At 36.0% G+C, this 18292-nt stretch overlaps 3 protein-coding genes across 4 annotated transcripts; all 3 read left to right on the forward strand.

Annotated features, from left to right (window-relative positions):
- The first annotated feature begins 701 nt into the window (after positions 1 to 701).
- Positions 702 to 7343, forward strand: oprk1 (opioid receptor, kappa 1). Its single transcript, XM_067362453.1, has 3 exons — positions 702 to 949; positions 1638 to 1990; positions 5148 to 7343. Exons 1-3 carry the CDS (start codon positions 705 to 707, stop codon positions 5681 to 5683), a joined length of 1134 nt encoding a protein of 377 aa, XP_067218554.1. The 5' UTR covers positions 702 to 704; the 3' UTR covers positions 5684 to 7343.
- Positions 7344 to 9503: 2160 nt separating this feature from the next.
- chmp5a (charged multivesicular body protein 5a) lies at positions 9504 to 14106 on the forward strand. 2 transcript variants are annotated; one of them, XR_010891895.1, is made up of 9 exons: positions 9504 to 9636; positions 9749 to 9853; positions 11124 to 11170; positions 11322 to 11415; positions 11693 to 11764; positions 11869 to 11977; positions 12051 to 12166; positions 12282 to 12397; positions 13882 to 14106. XR_010891895.1 is itself a non-coding variant. In XM_067362405.1 (8 exons), the coding sequence occupies exons 1-8, from the start codon at positions 9571 to 9573 to the stop codon at positions 12330 to 12332; spliced, it is 660 nt and encodes a 219-aa protein (XP_067218506.1). In that variant the 5' UTR covers positions 9504 to 9570; the 3' UTR covers positions 12333 to 14106. The 2 variants fall into 2 exon arrangements, 1 of the variants encoding a protein (XP_067218506.1); XM_067362405.1 differs by having other exon boundaries at positions 12282 to 14106.
- A 280-nt stretch (positions 14107 to 14386) lies between these two features.
- Positions 14387 to 17604, forward strand: bag1 (BCL2 associated athanogene 1). Its single transcript, XM_067363213.1, has 7 exons — positions 14387 to 14493; positions 14836 to 14961; positions 15165 to 15247; positions 15337 to 15450; positions 15779 to 15886; positions 16073 to 16135; positions 16949 to 17604. The coding sequence occupies exons 1-7, from the start codon at positions 14457 to 14459 to the stop codon at positions 17036 to 17038; spliced, it is 621 nt and encodes a 206-aa protein (XP_067219314.1). The 5' UTR covers positions 14387 to 14456; the 3' UTR covers positions 17039 to 17604.
- The last annotated feature ends 688 nt before the right edge of the window (positions 17605 to 18292 follow it).

The following is an 18292-nucleotide window of genomic DNA, read 5'->3' on the forward strand; positions in this document are numbered from 1 at the left end:
AGTGGCTTTACTGTTATCTATATTGAAACCGCAGTATTGCCTGTTGAGTTCTCACGCGACAGCGTGCGCGTGAAATGTCTCCAGACATGAAGTTTTGCGCGCGCCATCTCATGAAACACTAAAACTATTTCAAGCTTAAGCTTTCAGACTCGTAAGACATTTGGAAATTTTGAAGACAACTTTATTTCCGCCAGTATAGGCAAAGAGTTGCAGTCAGACACTAGGCTACAGCTGGTTAACGGACTGTAGATGGAGACCGTCACATGAGATCTGATGTCATACGGGACGCGCGGCAGAGGCAGCTGCTCTTGTAAGGTGGCAGTCAGTCATCAATTGAATAGGAGCGGGCCAAAGAAATCAACGTATTGCGCACAGACATCGTTTCTTTAAAACCTTGGGATTTTCAAATTAAATTAGCGGTTTGCAGTTTGTAACAAGGTAAGACTCTTATATTTGGTGTTTTGCCAACTGTGCAACAGACATTTTTAGGTGTAAAGTGCAATACAGTATCATTTATCAGCAGACTGTATACATTTTTTAACAAGGCTACTTAATAATTATGTTGTAAAAAGCTATCATTTATTAATCTCAGACGTTTATTTATTAATTACCCTTTTTTGTTGATATAATCTTTATTCTAAAGCAAATTAAGTTTTCCAACGACTCAATTAGACAGTTGATCTTATTTTGCAAATCAACAGACGATGGACAGCAACGTGGTGCAGATTTTCAAGGAGGACAAATGCCCCTTATCTCACCCCGAGAAGTGTTTACCCAACTTCACATGGCAGTCTGCCGTCTCGGACATTTATAACTATTCGCTGAATGAAAGCTGGACGAACGAACAGGAAACCATGTCCCCTATCATCCCGATAATCGCTGCCGTGTACTCTGTGGTGTTTGTTGTCGGACTAGTGGGAAACTGCCTTGTGATGTTTGTCATTATCAGGTAAGAAACAGCATTGTCCTAAGATGTAGCCTACTGCCCTGCATTGATTATCAAATGCGTGCCTTTAAATCTCATTTTGAGAATATACATCTTAATTTTTAATAGCTGTTGACGTACTTTATTTATAAACAGTCATTTGAAACGTTTCCAATGGGATGGTTTGGACGAAATATCTGTTTTATGGAAAACTATTAGTCAAGGGTTCAAGTCGAATTGGGCAGTTTGGCTCCCCCCGGTGGAGTAAAATATAAACGCCCAATGCAGTCAAAATTACCTTGACGTACAGTAAATATATGCTCCTGCTCCACATTCTGTATAAAGACGAATAAAAATAATGCTAAAACCGGGTAGTGATATATATGGCACTTCAGATGCAGCTTCTGTGCTGAGTAAAGACTCCTTGTGTCATTTTTAAATTAACATTTGAAATAAAGCACTACACAGTTCATGCTTGTTGAAAAATATATCACAGCACAAGCTGTTACACTGCAGATATAATCAAAAAAAAAAGACGGGCTTGACCTGTGAATGATATATAATGCCTTTACACAGCCGTCAAACCACTGAAAGACAAATGTTTAGTATCATTTGGGAATTTGCTGTCAGTTTGGCTAGTATACGACCTGTCAGCAATCTCATGCATGAATTTATCATACTGATGGGTTGCGTTTCATTTATGGCATGACAGATACACTAAAATGAAAACCGCCACCAACATCTACATCTTCAACCTGGCTGTTGCCGACGCTTTGGTAACCACCACCATGCCCTTCCAGAGCACAGATTACTTACTGAATTCCTGGCCGTTTGGTGAGGTTGTGTGTAAGGTTTTCATCTCCATCGACTACTACAACATGTTCACTAGCATCTTCACTTTGACCATGATGAGTGTGGACCGCTATGTGGCGGTCTGCCACCCCGTCAAGGCCCTGGACTTTCGGACACCGATGAAAGCTAAAATCATTAACATATTCATCTGGGTGTTGTCTTCGGCTGCTGGGATTCCTGCTATGGTCCTTGGGAGCACTCAGACAAACAATGGTAGGGATGAACAATATATATACACTATCTTTTAAAAGTTTTTTAAGACTCTTCAGTAAGTCTCTTATGCTCACCCAGGCTGCATTTATTTGATCATTGTTGTTGTTTTCTATTTTAAAATGTACTTTATTCCTGTGTTGGAAAAGCTGAATTTTCAGCATCATTACTCCAGTCTTCAGTGTCACATGATCCTTTAGAAATCATTCTAATATGCTTATTTGGAAACATTTCTTATTATTATCAATGTTAAAAACAGTTGTGCTGCTTAATGATTTTGTGTAAATCTTGATACATGTTTTTTTTTTCAGGATTCATTGATGAATAGAAAGTTCAGAAGAACAGCATTTATTTGAAATAGAATTTTTTATGTTTTACTGTCACTTTTGATCACTTTAATCCTTGCTGAATAAAATGATTAATTTCTTTCAAACAAAAAAATAAATACAAATCTTACAGACCCCAAACTTTTGAACAGTAGTGTAGGTACCATATCGGTTATTGGCCCACATTAGAAGTATTTTTTCATTAGAAATGGTCAGTATTGGATTTTTAGCGTTAGTTAGTCCCTCGTCATCTAACACTGACTTAAAGTTAATTTTTAAAAACACTGATATTTTAATAACATGTAATCTTTAGCAAATCTCAAAATTAATATTTCCATACTTTACATTGTATTGTTGTGATGCTTAAATTTACATATAATGTTTATTTAAATTTGTTTTAATTAATACAGTTTTTAAACATTCTAGTGTTTTATTTTGTATTTATTCAAACATATAACAAATATAATTTGAATATTGGCAATTATTGATTATTGGCCATAGCATGAAAACAATGATCAATTTCAATATCAGTGCATCCATAAAGAATGGCACAGTATACTTTTCCATTTTAAAGGGTTAGTTCACCCAAAAATGAAAATTCTGTCATTAATTACTCACCCTCATGTCGATACAGACCTTTGTTCATCTTTGGAACACAAATTAAGATATTTTTGATGAAATCCGAGAGGTGTATGACTCGTCCATAGACAGCAATATAATCAACACTTTCAAGGTCCAGAAAGATACTAAAGACATTGTTAAAACAGTCAACATGACTTCAACCTTAATTTTATGAAGTGACGAGAATACTTTTTACAATCTCTTCTCTTCTGTCATTATCCTTATGTGGGTGACGCATTAACAACATGTTCTCCAACCAATACGTCTATATAGGTCGTTTGTCACTTCCCTGAAATACGACCCATAAGAGCGTTTACTAATGTTATGCCCCTATCGACAACAGGACACTTTCATTTTAATCCATTGTTCCCTTTTATCTGTGTCATATTTCACATTCCGCGCAGCTCAGTTGGCAGAGCATTGAAATATACAACTATATGCAATCATGTGATCAAACGATCGTGGGTTCGATCCCAGGGAATGCATGTGCTGCTCATAAAGTGTATATGCACTATAAATCACTAAGGGTGCATATTAGGGGTGGGGTGGCTTTAGTCATTAATAAAAATGAATTTTGCTAAATGGAAATAGGACAAATGGTGTAAAAAGTCCACACATTGCATTTAAATGAACACATATTTTGATTGGTAACGACAGTCGTATGTCATTTCATGACGACAGACATAACACAACACTGTCATTATATTTACGCCAGCTAGAGGGCGCATGATTTAAAACGTAAATATAGGTCGTAATAAGGTGCTTGAGAACAACCTATATGCTCGTTTTTTTAAGGCCAATCTGCGCATTAAGCACTGTGAAGGATTCCGTGTTGATGTCCGAATGCCGGCTCAGTATTGGCCAAAGCTGCGTGTGATGCTGATGCAGGAGCCAGTTCTGACGTAGAACCTGGAAGCGCTGGACGTAAACAGCGTATGAGAATGACACAGAGGAGATTGTTGAATAAAGTTGTTATTTTTGTTTTGTTTTTGCACACAAAAAGTATTCTTATCGCTTCATAAAATTAAGTTAGAACAACTGCTGTCACATCGACTGTTTTAAAGGGATAGTTCACCCAAAAATGAAAATTTGATGTTTATCTGCTTACCCCCAGCGCATCCAAGATGTAGGTGACGTTTTTTCTTCAGTAGAACACAATGATTATTTTTAGCTGCAACCGCTGCCGTCTGTCAGTCAAATAATGGGAGTGGATGGGAACTTCTGCTATAAGAGTAAATTAAACTTGCTTAAACAAATCCAAATTAAACCCTGCGGCTCGTGACGACACATTAATGTCCTAAGAAACGAAACGATCGTTTTGTGCGAGAAACCGAACAGTATTTATATCATTTTTTTACCTCTAATACACCACTCTGTCCAACTCCGTTCAGCATCGGTCTGATCGCGCTCTGACAGCGGCAGTGATGTCTAGCACTCATTGAAGTATAAGCGCGAGACATCACTGCCGCTGTCAGAGCGCGATCAGACCTCACTAAACGAGTGCTGAACGCAATTGGACAGAGTGGTGTTTTAGAGGTAAAAAACGACAAATACTGTTCGGTTTCTCGCACAAACCGATCGTTTCGTGTCTTAGGACATCAATGTGTCGTCACGAGCCGCAGGGTTTAATTTGGATTTGTTTAAGCAAGTTTAATTTACTCTTATAGCAGAAGTTCCCATCCACTCCCATTATTTGACTGACAGACGGCAGCGGTTGCAGCTAAAAATCATAATTTGTGTTCTACTGAAGAAAAAAAGTCACCTACATCTTGGATGCGCTGGGAGTAAGCAGATAAACATCAAATTTTCATTTTTGGGTGAACTATCCCTTTAATGATTCTTTCTAGACCTTGAACGAATTGATTATATTGCTGTCTATGGACCAGTCATATACCTCTCAGATTTCATCAAAAATATCTTAATTTGTGTTTCAAAGATGAACAAAAGTTTTACAGGTTTGGAACGGCATGAGGATGAGTACTTAATGACAGAATTTTCATTTTTGGGTGAACTAACCCTTTAAGATGTCAGAAGTCAAGAATATAATATTTGTTGATGCGGGACCAAAAAATATCTTCTAGTAAATGATGGGACTATCAGTTCTCTTCTTTATCCTAATGTATTTGTTGTTCCTTCAGCATTATAGCACACATGATTAACCTGTCCTCACTTCTGGTTGATAATTAACTGCTGTTGTCATATCTCTTCTGCAGGCACTACAGAGTGTGCTCTGCAGTTTCCAGACCCATATATCTACTGGGACACATTGATGAAGATCTGCGTCTTCATCTTCGCCTTTGTGGCTCCTCTCCTCATCATCACCGTTTGCTACACACTCATGGTCCTGCGCCTTAAGAGCGTCCGCCTGCTGTCGGGCTCACGGGAAAAAGACCGCAACCTGAGACGCATCACCCGCCTGGTGCTGGTTGTGGTCGCTGTGTTTGTGGTGTGCTGGACGCCCATACACATCTTCATCTTGGTCAAAGCTCTCGCGCCCGGTGTGCCGGAGACCACGGCGGTCATGGCCGCCTACTTCTTCTGTGTGGCGCTTGGATACACCAACAGCAGTCTCAACCCCATCCTGTATGCCTTCCTTGATGAGAACTTCAAACGGTGCTTCAGGGACTTCTGCTGCCCAGGTCGGACCAAGGGGGACGGGCACGGCGTTAGTCGGGTCAGAAGCACTCTTCGCGAGCACACGTGCCCAGCAGAGGCCAAAGGGGACGGAGGCCACGGTCGACCTGTATGACTAGCCGTGGAACTGTCGTCCTTTCACGGTCGAGAAGACTCGAATGACCTGGGACTGACACAGATCACCACCTCCATCTGAGGAAGAGATTGTACCCTTTATGCTTCAACACAACTATTGCTAGAGCAAAAAGTGATCTTTTAGTGAAATAATGGTCTTGTTTAGTATGTCCATATTCAAATTTCTTCAGTATCATCCTGTTTAAATCGTTGTTTATCTTTTTTTTTTTTGAATGTCCATTGACCAAAGATGATGTATAATTAAAATCTGGTCGCTCACAATGAAATGTCATGCTTAAAGATCCTTTTGCGTAATGTTATAAGTCCTTTGGGATAGATAGTATATTACTAGCCACTAGTATATAGTATGCTTGGGTAGACATGATAAAACACAGTCTAGAAAAAAACAACAAACAAAATGTATGTTTGCATCCGTTTGTACTGTTAATTGTTTATTTGGGATTTTAAAACAGTCCTGTTTTATATTTAAAAAATATAAAAAAAATGTATAATAATAATCAGCAGTGTCACATAATTTTGACTCAGGAAACTATATATCTCAAATGATGGAAAAATAAAAAATAATGTAGTCTACAAGAGTTAGTGTAATCAGAACTGCTTACTGCTTTGTATTCTCTGGATTTGATTTAGATTGAAGGATTATGTATGAAAAGGATTATGAAGGATTATGTATCGTAAGTTGCCTTGGGAGTCTAAGGATTTTTGTGCTGGTTTTTTTTCTTCTTTTTGGGCATAGGGCTTTAAAACAACCAACTAAAGGACTGAATCTACTTAGTCAGGTTGTTCTTGCTTAATACAGAGTATTATAATTTCTATAAACCTAGAAAAACGATGTACATCTCTATTGCATGTTTGAAAATGAAAATGTGGAAATCTTTGAGTAACGTTTATGTAAATACAGCTTATGATTAAAAGAAAACAAAAAAGAATTTTTGTGATAATGTAGAATGGCAGTAAAATGTCTGAAGAAAACAGTTCAAAAGTACGTGTCAGGTACTTTACACAGTGTTTTGTATTGATATTGTTGATATAACAGTTGATTTTATGTAAGTATTTCTAATGCTGCCTTTAGGTGATGTCTATGGTTGTGTTTTATATATATATATATATATATATATATATATATATATATATATATATTATCACAGAGCAGAGAAATTGTGACATTCTGCCTAAGATGGCTTAAAAATGTAATATCTTAGCATATTTTTGACATATTACGACATCATCAGTGCTCTATTGCCATAACAGTATTAGGAATCAATTGCAAAATTCTTGTTATGAAAAATGTAATGCCCTTTGTGCCTTTGTTTTTTGTAAATCAATATATATTGCATTATTTTGTTCATCTTAGATGCTTTATGGTGTGATACTGTATATTGGACAATAAAGCACAGAGTGAGAGAAGCTTCTGTAAGTCACTGTGCTTTCAGTAATGTGTTTGTACTACTACTATATATCAGCAGATTTTGAATGTGTTAGCAAGTTTCCCTCTCGGCTCGTGTTTCTATATATGTGCAATTTTTAAAAGGAATTCATTTGAAATCATATGAAATGAGCTTTGCTTTGCCATCAGTTGTACTTTGCTTGTATAATATTACCTGTATTTGAAATTATATTGTCAATAAATTGAACTGTAAGACGAGTCATGTTTTGTTCAGATGTCAATGTTTGTATAAATACTTGAAATTATGGAGCTTTCATCCATCACAGTTGAATGATGCGTCAACAAAGCCAGATGAGAGAAGCGTAACCATGTAACAAAGGCAGTATCACCATGGCAACTTATTGTGCATCTTATAGCTTAATAACCAAACAGCAAGACACATTCTTTTTTCACTCCTTTGATGTTTGTCAGTAAATTGAGAACATCATAGATGAGGATGACATGATGATGAGGGTTTGAAATCAGTGGACACTGCATCTAACCTCAATAAAACTGAAAAATAAAACTGATTTGCTATCAGTAAGATGATCATTTTTGTTTTGAACTAATATAAACATCAATCGAAGATTATTTAAAGATATAATTCATTCAAAAAATAAAACAGATTTTAGTTTTCACACCGATTTCATTGACTTTCTTTCTTTCATGGAACACCAAATGAGATATTTAGCAAAATGTCCATATACAATATACAATGGGATTGACCATTCGGCTAAATTACTCTCTTTGGAATGAGAAATAATGGCAGAATTTACATTTTTAGTGAACTGTCCCTAAAAGAGTTAGTTCACCCAAAAATGAACTACATCTTCAGAACACAAATTAAGATATTTTTGTTGAAATCCGATGGCTCAGTGAACATAGGGAGCAATGACACTTCCTCTCTCAAGATCCATAAAGGTACTAAAAACTTATTTAAATCAGTTCATGTGAGTACAGTGGTTCAATATTAATATTATAAAGCGGCAAGAATATTTTGGTGCGCTAAAAAAAACAAAATAACGACTTATTTAGTGATGGCCGATTTCAAAAATGCTTCGGAGCATTATGAATCAGCGTGTCGAATCATGATTCGGATCACGTGTCAAATTGCCAACGGCTGAAATCACGTGACTCGACACTCTGATTCGTTATGCCCCGAATCTTCCTGAAGCAGTGTTTTGAAATCAGCCATCACTAAATAAGTCGTTATTTTATTTTTTTTAGCGCACCAAAATTATTCTCTACGCTTTATAATATTAATATTGAACCACTGTACTCATATAAACTTATTTAAATATGTTTTTAGTACCTTTATGGATCTTGAGAGAGGAAGTGTCATTGCTCCCTATGCTCACTGAGTCATCGGATTTCAACAAAAATATCTTAATTTGTGTTCTGAAGATTAACGAAGGTTTTACGGGTGTGGAACGGCATGATGGTGAGTAATAAATGACAGAATTTTCATTTTTGGGTGAACTAACCCTTTAAAGGTGCCTTAAATATTTTTCATACAGCTTTGTTCAAACCTTGAAATAATGGTAGGCTTTAGAGAATAGACCTTTTTTTTTTACAGACCTGTCAGTACCTTGTCAGATTATGTGCACATTAACACTTTTCAGAGACAGTTCGTTCAGTAGCTACTCTGTTAAATCTAGATCTTGGTCTGATGAAGTGTTGGCGTTGCCATGGTACACATTATAGGATAAACATAGCGCTTCAAGGCCACTCTGTGCAATTGTGAAACATCTGTTTTGTCAGAACAGCCCTAGAGAATGAACATGTAGGCTATTAATTTTCTTGGAACCTGTGAGATTACAAATATATTTTGAGAGTTTAGTGTGCTAATGAAAATGACCCTCCATCACTTTTTGAATTGAAGTACTGATCTTTCCTGACTGGAATGGGGTCATGTTTACATGATTAGATCATTCTGATTATATCAACATGTACTGTAAAACTATGCTGCTAAAAAAAAAAAAACAGGTTTTCGAATGAAACATTCTGAAATTATTTCACTCACATCCACCATGCAAGATGAATGAATTAATAAATAACTGAAAACACTTTCATATGTTTCTTTTAAAAGGTTAACTGTAATAGATACGATATAAACAAACGAAAATATTAAATAATTATTTAATTACTAAATAAATATGTCAATCATACTGATAATAGTAGCACTAATTAAAACATTTAGCATATTTAATTTACAATAATTGACCTATATTTCCTATATTGGTTCGTTAATAAAAAGGAGGAAGAGAAGTACACACAGCAATACATAGCATCGATTTTAGGGGAGTTACTAAAGCTTTCCCATCCTCCGCCGTGACTTTTATTATGGTGTTTGTTTTCTACTACTAACCGGAACAAGCCCTTTGTGATGGTCAGGATTTAAATACCTCTACTAAGCCAATAAGAGTAAATACCGTTCAAAAATGAACCGAATTTTCGGTCGGAGCAAACAGACGCCTTCTCCCAACCTTTCTGACTGCATAGGCAATGTAAGTAGGCATGGTTGTGTGGTCTCGCAGAACATCAGTGAAGCATCCTGATTGGTGTTTGCATGTCAGACATGGATGTACTGTTGGATGCTGTGTGGTGTTCCCGTTATAGGTGGATACGAGGATCGAGTCAATCGATAAGAAAATAGCGAGAATCGACGCAGAGCTAATGAAGTATAAGGACCAGATGAAAAAGATGAGGGATGGACCCTCAAAAGTGAGCATCAGAATCTCGAGTTGATATAATGTCATACAAACTATCATAACTATACAGGCTACTGCACAGTGGGATCCAAAAGTCTGAGACCACTCTGTTTTGCATTTTAATACATTTTTGCATTATACATAATATTAGAGGCATAACTTTTTATACATTGAAAAATTAATATTCCTTAGTATTTTCATCCTCCTTCTGACAGCAGCACCAGCATGTTAATACAGCATTATTAAGGTACTATTAAAGTTTTTAGTATTTTGAATTATATCTTTTTTATTTTAGTTAAGATTTTAGTCATTTTGTTGTTTTTAATATTTTTTCATGTTGACATTTTAGCACATCAATTTTATTTCAAGTGAATTTTTTAAAATTATTATTATTGTTTTAGATTTAGTTAACTAATAACCCTGATTCAAGCTTCATGAACTCAACAAGTTTGTGTAAAACCTAATGATCATGTTTTCCAGCATAATTTGAGAATGGTCCAAAGAGCATCTTGTACATGAAAACATCTGACCTTTAGGAGTTCACAAGATCGCAAATGTACACTGCCCTCCAAAAGTTTGGAAACACCCCTGGCAAAGTGTGTTTTTGGACGATATCAGCATAAATCCTTATTATTTTTTGGTGCAAATACATTAAAGTAACTTGACATTGTCATTGAAGACCAGCAATAATAATTTTCATTTTGATTACATAATAATGGCAATATATACATGTCAAAGTCAGACATGCCTCTTTGCCAGCCTGGTTACTGGTTTAAACTTGGCCCAGGTTTGTAAAAGATTTTTGGGTCAGCACACCTTAATAGCTTCAACAATTGATCACCAATTAAGTTTAGAATACAATGAACCAATCAGAACCCAGTTTAGGTCAGATAGCTGCTAATGGTGGATATTTTGAAGAATCGAAAATGTAAGTTTTTTCTATGAATAAACTGTTTATGTAATAAAATATGTTTTTGTAGTTTGTGTTGTCCCTTACCAGTGCAAAATTATCACAAATTATAAAGGATTAATGCCAATATTGTCCAAAACCCCACTTTTCTAGGGCGTTTTCAAACTTTTGTAGGGCAATGTACTTTATTTAAATTGATGACCTTTTTTTTTTTTTTTTTTAAACATAATATTTAAAAAATCTTAAAGTTGTGTTTATTTCCAAGTTTAACTTACACTTTGAATCCCAGATTTTCAGTGTGGTCGCAGATTTTTGGATCCCACTGTAAAACCAAAACATTTCTGTAAGCGTGAGATGAACAATCTCTTTACAGAATACAGTGAAACAGAAGGCGATGAGAGTGCTGAAACAAAAGAGAATGTGAGTTTTACCCTGACTAATAATCATTTACAATGTATGAAATGTATATATTTAAATATCTAGTATTCTGTTTTCATTTCACATTGATAAAGGATGTGATCAAATGTTTTTATTAATGATATTAAATACTTTTTTTCACTGTATTATGCAGGTATGAGGGTCAAAGAGATCAGCTTTCCCAGCAGTCCTTTAATATGGAACAAGCAAACTATACGATCCAGTCACTACGAGACACCAAAACAACAGTAAAGACTTATTAACTTATTTACTGCTGTCCATATTACCCCCAACTGAATACTGAATTTCATTTATTCATTTATAAAATCCAAGAAATTTGATTTGCACTTCTTCTTGCATATATTGTATTTTCCTTATAAAATAAATAATTTCATAATGAACACCCCCACCTTTTTTTTTTTTTTTACTTGTGTTAATTATTATGAGCACTTATGAATTTTTAATTTCAGTTATATTTATTTAGATTCCACAAACCTTTTATGATTTTTGTTAATACTCTTGTAGGTGGAGGCTATGAAGATTGGAGCAAAAGAAATGAAAAAAGCATATAAACAAGTGAAGATGGATCAGATTGAAGTATGCACACTTATTTGACTTTGCCTTTTTTTAAGTAATGTTTTTGATTCATGATCAGTGGTAAATAATATACACTTTTCATTACCAATGTTTATGACTGATAGGACCTGCAGGATCAACTGGAAGACATGATGGAAGAGGCCAACGAGGTGCAGGAAGCTCTCAGTCGCAGCTATGGCACACCAGAGATCGATGAGGATGAACTGGAAGCAGGTAGTTGTGTGTGTGTGTGTGTGTGTATATGTGTGTTTGGAGCTTAGAACTTCACTTTTTTTCTCTGTTACAGAGCTGGATGCTCTGGGAGATGAGTTACTGCTGGATGATGACAGCTCTTACTTAGATGAAGCCTCGTCTGCACCCTCTATTCCTGAAGGAATTCCCACTGACACTAAAACCAATAAGGTGCAGATTGCATTGATAAAATTGTCAATGACAAGATGTACATATTCATTATTTTTTGGTAATATTTGTCTGTGATTTGTTCAGTACATTCTTTTTGCATTTTTGTATCCCTCAGGATGGCGTTCTGGTTGATGAGTTTGGCCTGCCGCAGATCCCGGCCACATAAGAATCTGTTCTCTGATCAGTGTTTTATTTATATACGATGGAGGAAGTTGTTTGTGCTGGTAAATGGTATTGAACATGTTTTGTTGTACTCATTACCCAGTCTAGCACTTAGTATTGTAACTAACTGTCTTACATGTTTAACTTGATCACATGAAGCATATTTTTTACATTTTAATTAGAATTTGGTCATGTAAACATGTTAGCCTCATTGCCAATGGGCCACGTTCACACAGCAACAGAATACGGTTGTCAGTCCAGTCCTTAATATGGTTACGTTCACACACAGTACAGTTATTTATGGGAGTGACAACCGCATTCTATAACTGAACTCACACCGGTAAATTTTCAGGACTCAGAACCGCATTCTCAGAAAATTTGCGCTGTGTGAACGGAACCGGACTGGACAACTAGTCGCCTGTCACGTCATACAGTGCGTGAGAGCTGCTATGCTAAGGGCATTCACTTTCGGTAACTTACAGTGACAAAGATATGAGCTGTGTGGATGAACTTGCGGCTTAATTCACCCTTCGCAAAGACTCGCCCCCCCTTAGTTACTGTTGCTCTGTCCGACAAACAGTGGCGCTGTCACGCCACACAGAGTGAAAAATACATCGCGGAGCAAAGAGGACACTGACAACATGTCAACAGACAAAACAGAGCAGGTTACTTATGAAAATCCCAGCTTTCAAACTGTAATTTTTAAAGAAAGTCGAACAATAAAAATCGTTTTGTGGCTCTTTAATGTGTCGTGACAGATTGCTGTAGTTCCTCGGCTCATCTCTTCGTACTAGTTAATTTATAGCTTCAAATAAACATGAATGAACATGAGAAGGAATGTTGTTTCAAACACTGAAAGACGTCATTACACACCATTTTTCAAGTTCAAGTCCAACGAGGTTAATCTTCTAACTCCAGACTGCTTTGTCGGGCAAAACGGCGGATTCGGCGTTATGATTGGTTAGATCGCCTGTCAATCAAACTCCCGGTGAAAATCAATTGGACTCTGTCTTGTAAAAAGTGATAAGACTTTTCAGTTTTATGGACGTCACCTTCTTTGACATTACTTTGGTCACTGTTGCTATGGTTAGTAAGAGAATACGGGCTTGACTCTCGTTACACGTTCATACCATATTCGAGAAGTTGCAGTGTGAACAGGACACTTTGAGACTCGCACCAGTAAATAAATGTGGTTGTCAATCCCAGAAACTGACAGTGTGAACGTAGCCAATGAGATTCCAGTTTTTAGAAATTCAAATAAGATATCTTGCATATGCTTTAATCTGAATTTTAGGTCACCTACTATGAATTTCCATTGTTACCTGAACATACCTTTATATCAATGCATGTCCTAACAAAAGTAATTCTTCTGGATGATATGAGATCCTAACAGTTACAAAAGTCTACTCAAGCTAGCAAATTACAAAAATTAAAACATCCCACTCTTGTGTGTTGTTAATGACTATAAACCCATAATATTTCATAATATAGCAATTTCTAATTTTAATAATATTTTTACAGTTAATATTAATGTCAATGCCCTTGCTTCACAGTGCTCTGAAGCTTGCTGACATGTTGACAGAATTATCATTGACACTGATCAAGTATTTCAAGTCCATAGTTTTGGGTTGCATGAATGAAGTACCTGCCTGGAGAAGCAATGTAAAGAAAGCCATCAACTGCTCTGAATATTGCTTGCCTTAAATTATTGAAATGTTTTCTTGATAATAAAGTTCATTAACGGACATACATCTTGAGTCTCTAAGAGTTGCAATAAATGGTGGTATTTGAAAATTGTTGGGCTATTTATTTGGCAATAACACACATTTCAGAAGAAGGACAGGTTGTTTTCTATTAAATGCCACAAGAACAAGAAGTACATAATCTCATAAAAAAAATCAGTTACATAAATTTGATTCACAAATGCGTATGGTATTTTCCTAATAAAATAAATAATTGCATAATGTATTGTTTTTTTAACATTCCAAAATTTCATCCTGTAAATAAAAAACGAATGTCAAGCACACCCCTGATTTCCTAGGGGGCGTGACGCATACACACGCGTCACTTCCGGTTGCATAATGTACACACTCTAAAGTTGTGAAGCGTTAGCTAACAGTGTGCCGATATGGCGGAGAATACCTTGACAGTGACAGTTGCTTATGGTAAAGATAACTAACCACTTTCATATTTCAAAACATTAAGATATATCAAAAATAATTGTAGTCGCTATTTTTTTGAGGTTAGCTTTACACGGTTCGGCAGTGTTAAAGCTAGCTGCATGTAAATGATCTGAACATAACTCTAAACCTCAGACGTTTTTTCCACAATTAGTTACTTATCGAGACTATGCATTTATATTTGGAGTTTTCAAGTCAATTGTAATCTGTTAGTTGAGTGGTGAATGTCAATGCTTGATTTGAAAATACAGCACCAGTTAGCTCTGAATCATTTCGAGTGTTAAACCTGTCATCTTCTGCCTGCGATAATGACTGTTCTTGTCTCAGGCACGACCAAACACAACATCACTTTAACAGCACAAGATGGACATGAACCGCTGTTAAAGGATTTGTGTGATGCTCTGACAGAAGCCACAGGCGTACCTGCACCATCCCAGAAAGTCATATTTAAAGGTAAAACAGCATATAGCTACTCTGCTGTAGGCACGTGTGTTCCTCAGCTTCCTGTGTTATATTACTCAACTGTAAATGGTCTGTGTTTTGGGTATAAACTACAGTAATTGTAGATTAATGATAAAAGCATCATTAATCTGTGTCATTGCAACAGTAACAGTGTATTGCTGTTGCAAGAATACAATTGTAACCTCTGACTGCAGGGAAATCATTGAAGGAGATGGATGAGCCTCTGTCTGGCTTTGGAGTAAAGCAGGGTTGTAAAATGATGATGATTGGAAAGAGGGTAAGATGTGTAATGCCTTGTTCATTCATTCATAAAGATATATGTCTAATAATTATTTCTGAGTCTGACAAGCTGCTTTATTTTTACAGAACAGTCCTGAGGAGGAAGCTGAACTTAAAAAGCTCAAAGACATTGAAAAGTCAGTGGAACAAACTGCCAAGAAGCTTGAGAAGGTGGATGGTGAACTCACAGGACTGAAGAATGTATGTGTGACATGTTTTTTCTCTTCTTTTTTTATTTTATAAAATGTCTTTAGGTGCGTCCCAATTCACATACTTATGGCACTATTCTCTGCCGTTTTATAGTATAAATAGTACGAGTAGTAAATAGTATAGTACGCTTCACACTGAAAATTACAGATTCTGATGATGGATGACAAAATAACCTTATAAAATTCATACACTAGACAGTGCATAGTGTATAGTATGTCATTTGGGACACTTATTTTTCTTCTTGAACGCTGTACCTGTTATACGAGGCTAGGTAATATAGCCATTCTCATAATTTAATTCGTAATTTAATGATTTTCAGGGTTTTCTTGCAAAGGAGTTGCAAGCTGAGGCTCTTAATAAACTGGACCACAGAGTGAAAATTGCCTCTGAGCAGTTCATGAAGATCCTTGAGGAAATAGATGCACTGGTAATTGTTTTTTGTTTGTGGCATGAAAGGAAAATTCACCCTATGAATTTTGTAAATTCATGTTATTGATTTTATTGTTAACAATTCATGCATTTAATTTATTTTACTTCATAAATTTTAATCAAAATATCATAAGTCAATCTATTTGTGCAGTTTTGTATTGATAAACTCTAGCATTATTCACAGAGCTTGCCTGAGACTTTTAATGACTGCAGAATGAAAAAAAAGGGACTTGTGAAAACTGTTCAGGTAGGATTATGATTTATTTAAGGGTAGGTTCACCCAAAAATGAAATTTGTCATTAATTATTCACCCTCATGTCGTCCCAAACCCGTAAGACCTTAGTTCATCTTTGGAACACAAATTAAGATATTTTTGATGAAATCCGAGAGGCTTTTTATCCTCCAACGAAATTACCACATTCAATGTCCAGAAAAGTAATTGTTAATATAGTCAACGTGACCACAGTGGTTCAACCGTAATGTTATGAAGCGACGAGAAGGTTCTACGTCTGAACGGCGGCTCAGTATTGGCCTACGCCGTTCACGTGAGCAGCATGAGGCATGCGTGTGATGCTGGTGCAGGAGCCGGCCAATAATGAGCCAGCGTTCGGACCTAAACACTGAAAAACAGCACTGTGCCAACTGCTTAACAGACCGACAAACTGTTGAATAAAGTCGTTATTTTGTTTTGTTTTTGCACACAAAAAGTATTCTCATTGCTTCATAACATTAAGGTTGAACCACTGTAGTCACATGGACTATTGTAACGATGTCTTTACTACCTTTCTGGACCTTGAATGTATTGATTTCGTTGCTTTCAATGGAGGATAAAAATAAAAGATCTCTGAGTTCATCTAAATTTCTTAATTTGTGTTCTGAAGATGAATGAAGGTCTTACGGGTGTGGAACGTCATGAGGGTGAGTAATTAATGACAGAATTTTCATTTTTGGGTGAACTAACCTTTTAATATTGGGTTTTGATTAAGCACTTTAGACTTTAACAATCCCATGACCATTATTTGATTTCAGATCTTGTTCTCTTTATTTTCCTTGTGCTTAGGGGTTCCTAGCTCAGTGTGACAAAATTGAAGCTGGGATATCAGATCACTTGGCCAAGATTCAGACAAAAAACTTAGCCTTAGCAGAGTGATCGTGAATGAAGACTCCTGACATCAGTAGTTACTGGTGCTGCTCTGTGAGCAACTGAAGAACCTCACTGAGAGCTTTGGCACTGAAGGTGGTCCTGAAGTTCCTACACCCCATGACCTACACATGCACCTGTCATACGGAGAACGGGCGGCATTTGATTACTTATGAGTTTATATTTTTCATGATAAGTGTTGAATGGGACTGAAGAGTTTTGACCATCTGGACCGTTCCCTTTTAACTTTGTCACCTAGCCTAAGTTTGACAGATGTTGGATTCATAGTCTTTTTTTGGTCAAAGAGAAAAAAATAATGGTGCTGGAAAAATGTCCTTAGGACCCAATTAAATGATCTAATTCGTAAATTAAATCAACATTGTGCAGTAAAACGTTTGGATATAAAATGTGAAATTGTTCAAAGCAAAGGATTGTAGCTTGATAGTCCTCGTTGTGTTTTTTTTTTTTTCATAATTAAATCTCAGGGTGCTTCAAACCACTGGTGGTTGTCTCCATCGATTTATGTCTCCAATGTTGTTGTGAAGTTATTTAGAGAAATTAAACATTTGAAAACAGCCTTTGTCTTGTCCAAGTAACCTTCTTCGTTTGGCAGTTTGTTTTATTCTGAACAATCCTAAATTTACTAGATTTCAATAATATCCTCTGGAGAAACTGATTTTTTTTTTTTCAATGTCATTACATTTTTTTGGAGCATAAGAAACAAATGGAGATTTTAGATATTCCATGCTTTTTCCTCTGTAGAGGACACCAGGTCTTAATTATTAAGGAAATAAAATTGCTTAAGACATGTATAGGCAAAAACAATGTTTTTTTTTTCCTTTTCCATTTACTAATCAATTTTTAGTGTTCAGGCTATTTTTAGCCAAACGTTGCATAAAGATGATTCTCCACAATGCTATGAACGATATAACAGGATGATTTGATATACTATTATTAGTTATGCAAATATGTGGCCATAAATAAGTAGTCCCATTCTATACATTGTATCTAATTTGCATATTAATGTGTCCTTAGGGCAACATATAACGAAAAAAAAAGTGTAATGGAGTAATAACTTGGCAACATTTTCATAAGATCTCATACTTCATAGGAATATTGATATATCATTTATTTCCCTATTTACTTGTTGTGCCTCCCCAAAATGCCTGATAAACATGCTTTATGGTGTCCTCTACAGTGGACACGTATGAAATCGATGCCCTGTTTCATAACAGAAAGTCGTATTCTGATTTTAAACCCCAT

The sequence above is a fragment of the Chanodichthys erythropterus genome, chromosome 16 (assembly GCF_024489055.1).
Source record: "Chanodichthys erythropterus isolate Z2021 chromosome 16, ASM2448905v1, whole genome shotgun sequence".
NCBI classification, from domain to species: domain Eukaryota; kingdom Metazoa; phylum Chordata; class Actinopteri; order Cypriniformes; family Xenocyprididae; genus Chanodichthys; species Chanodichthys erythropterus.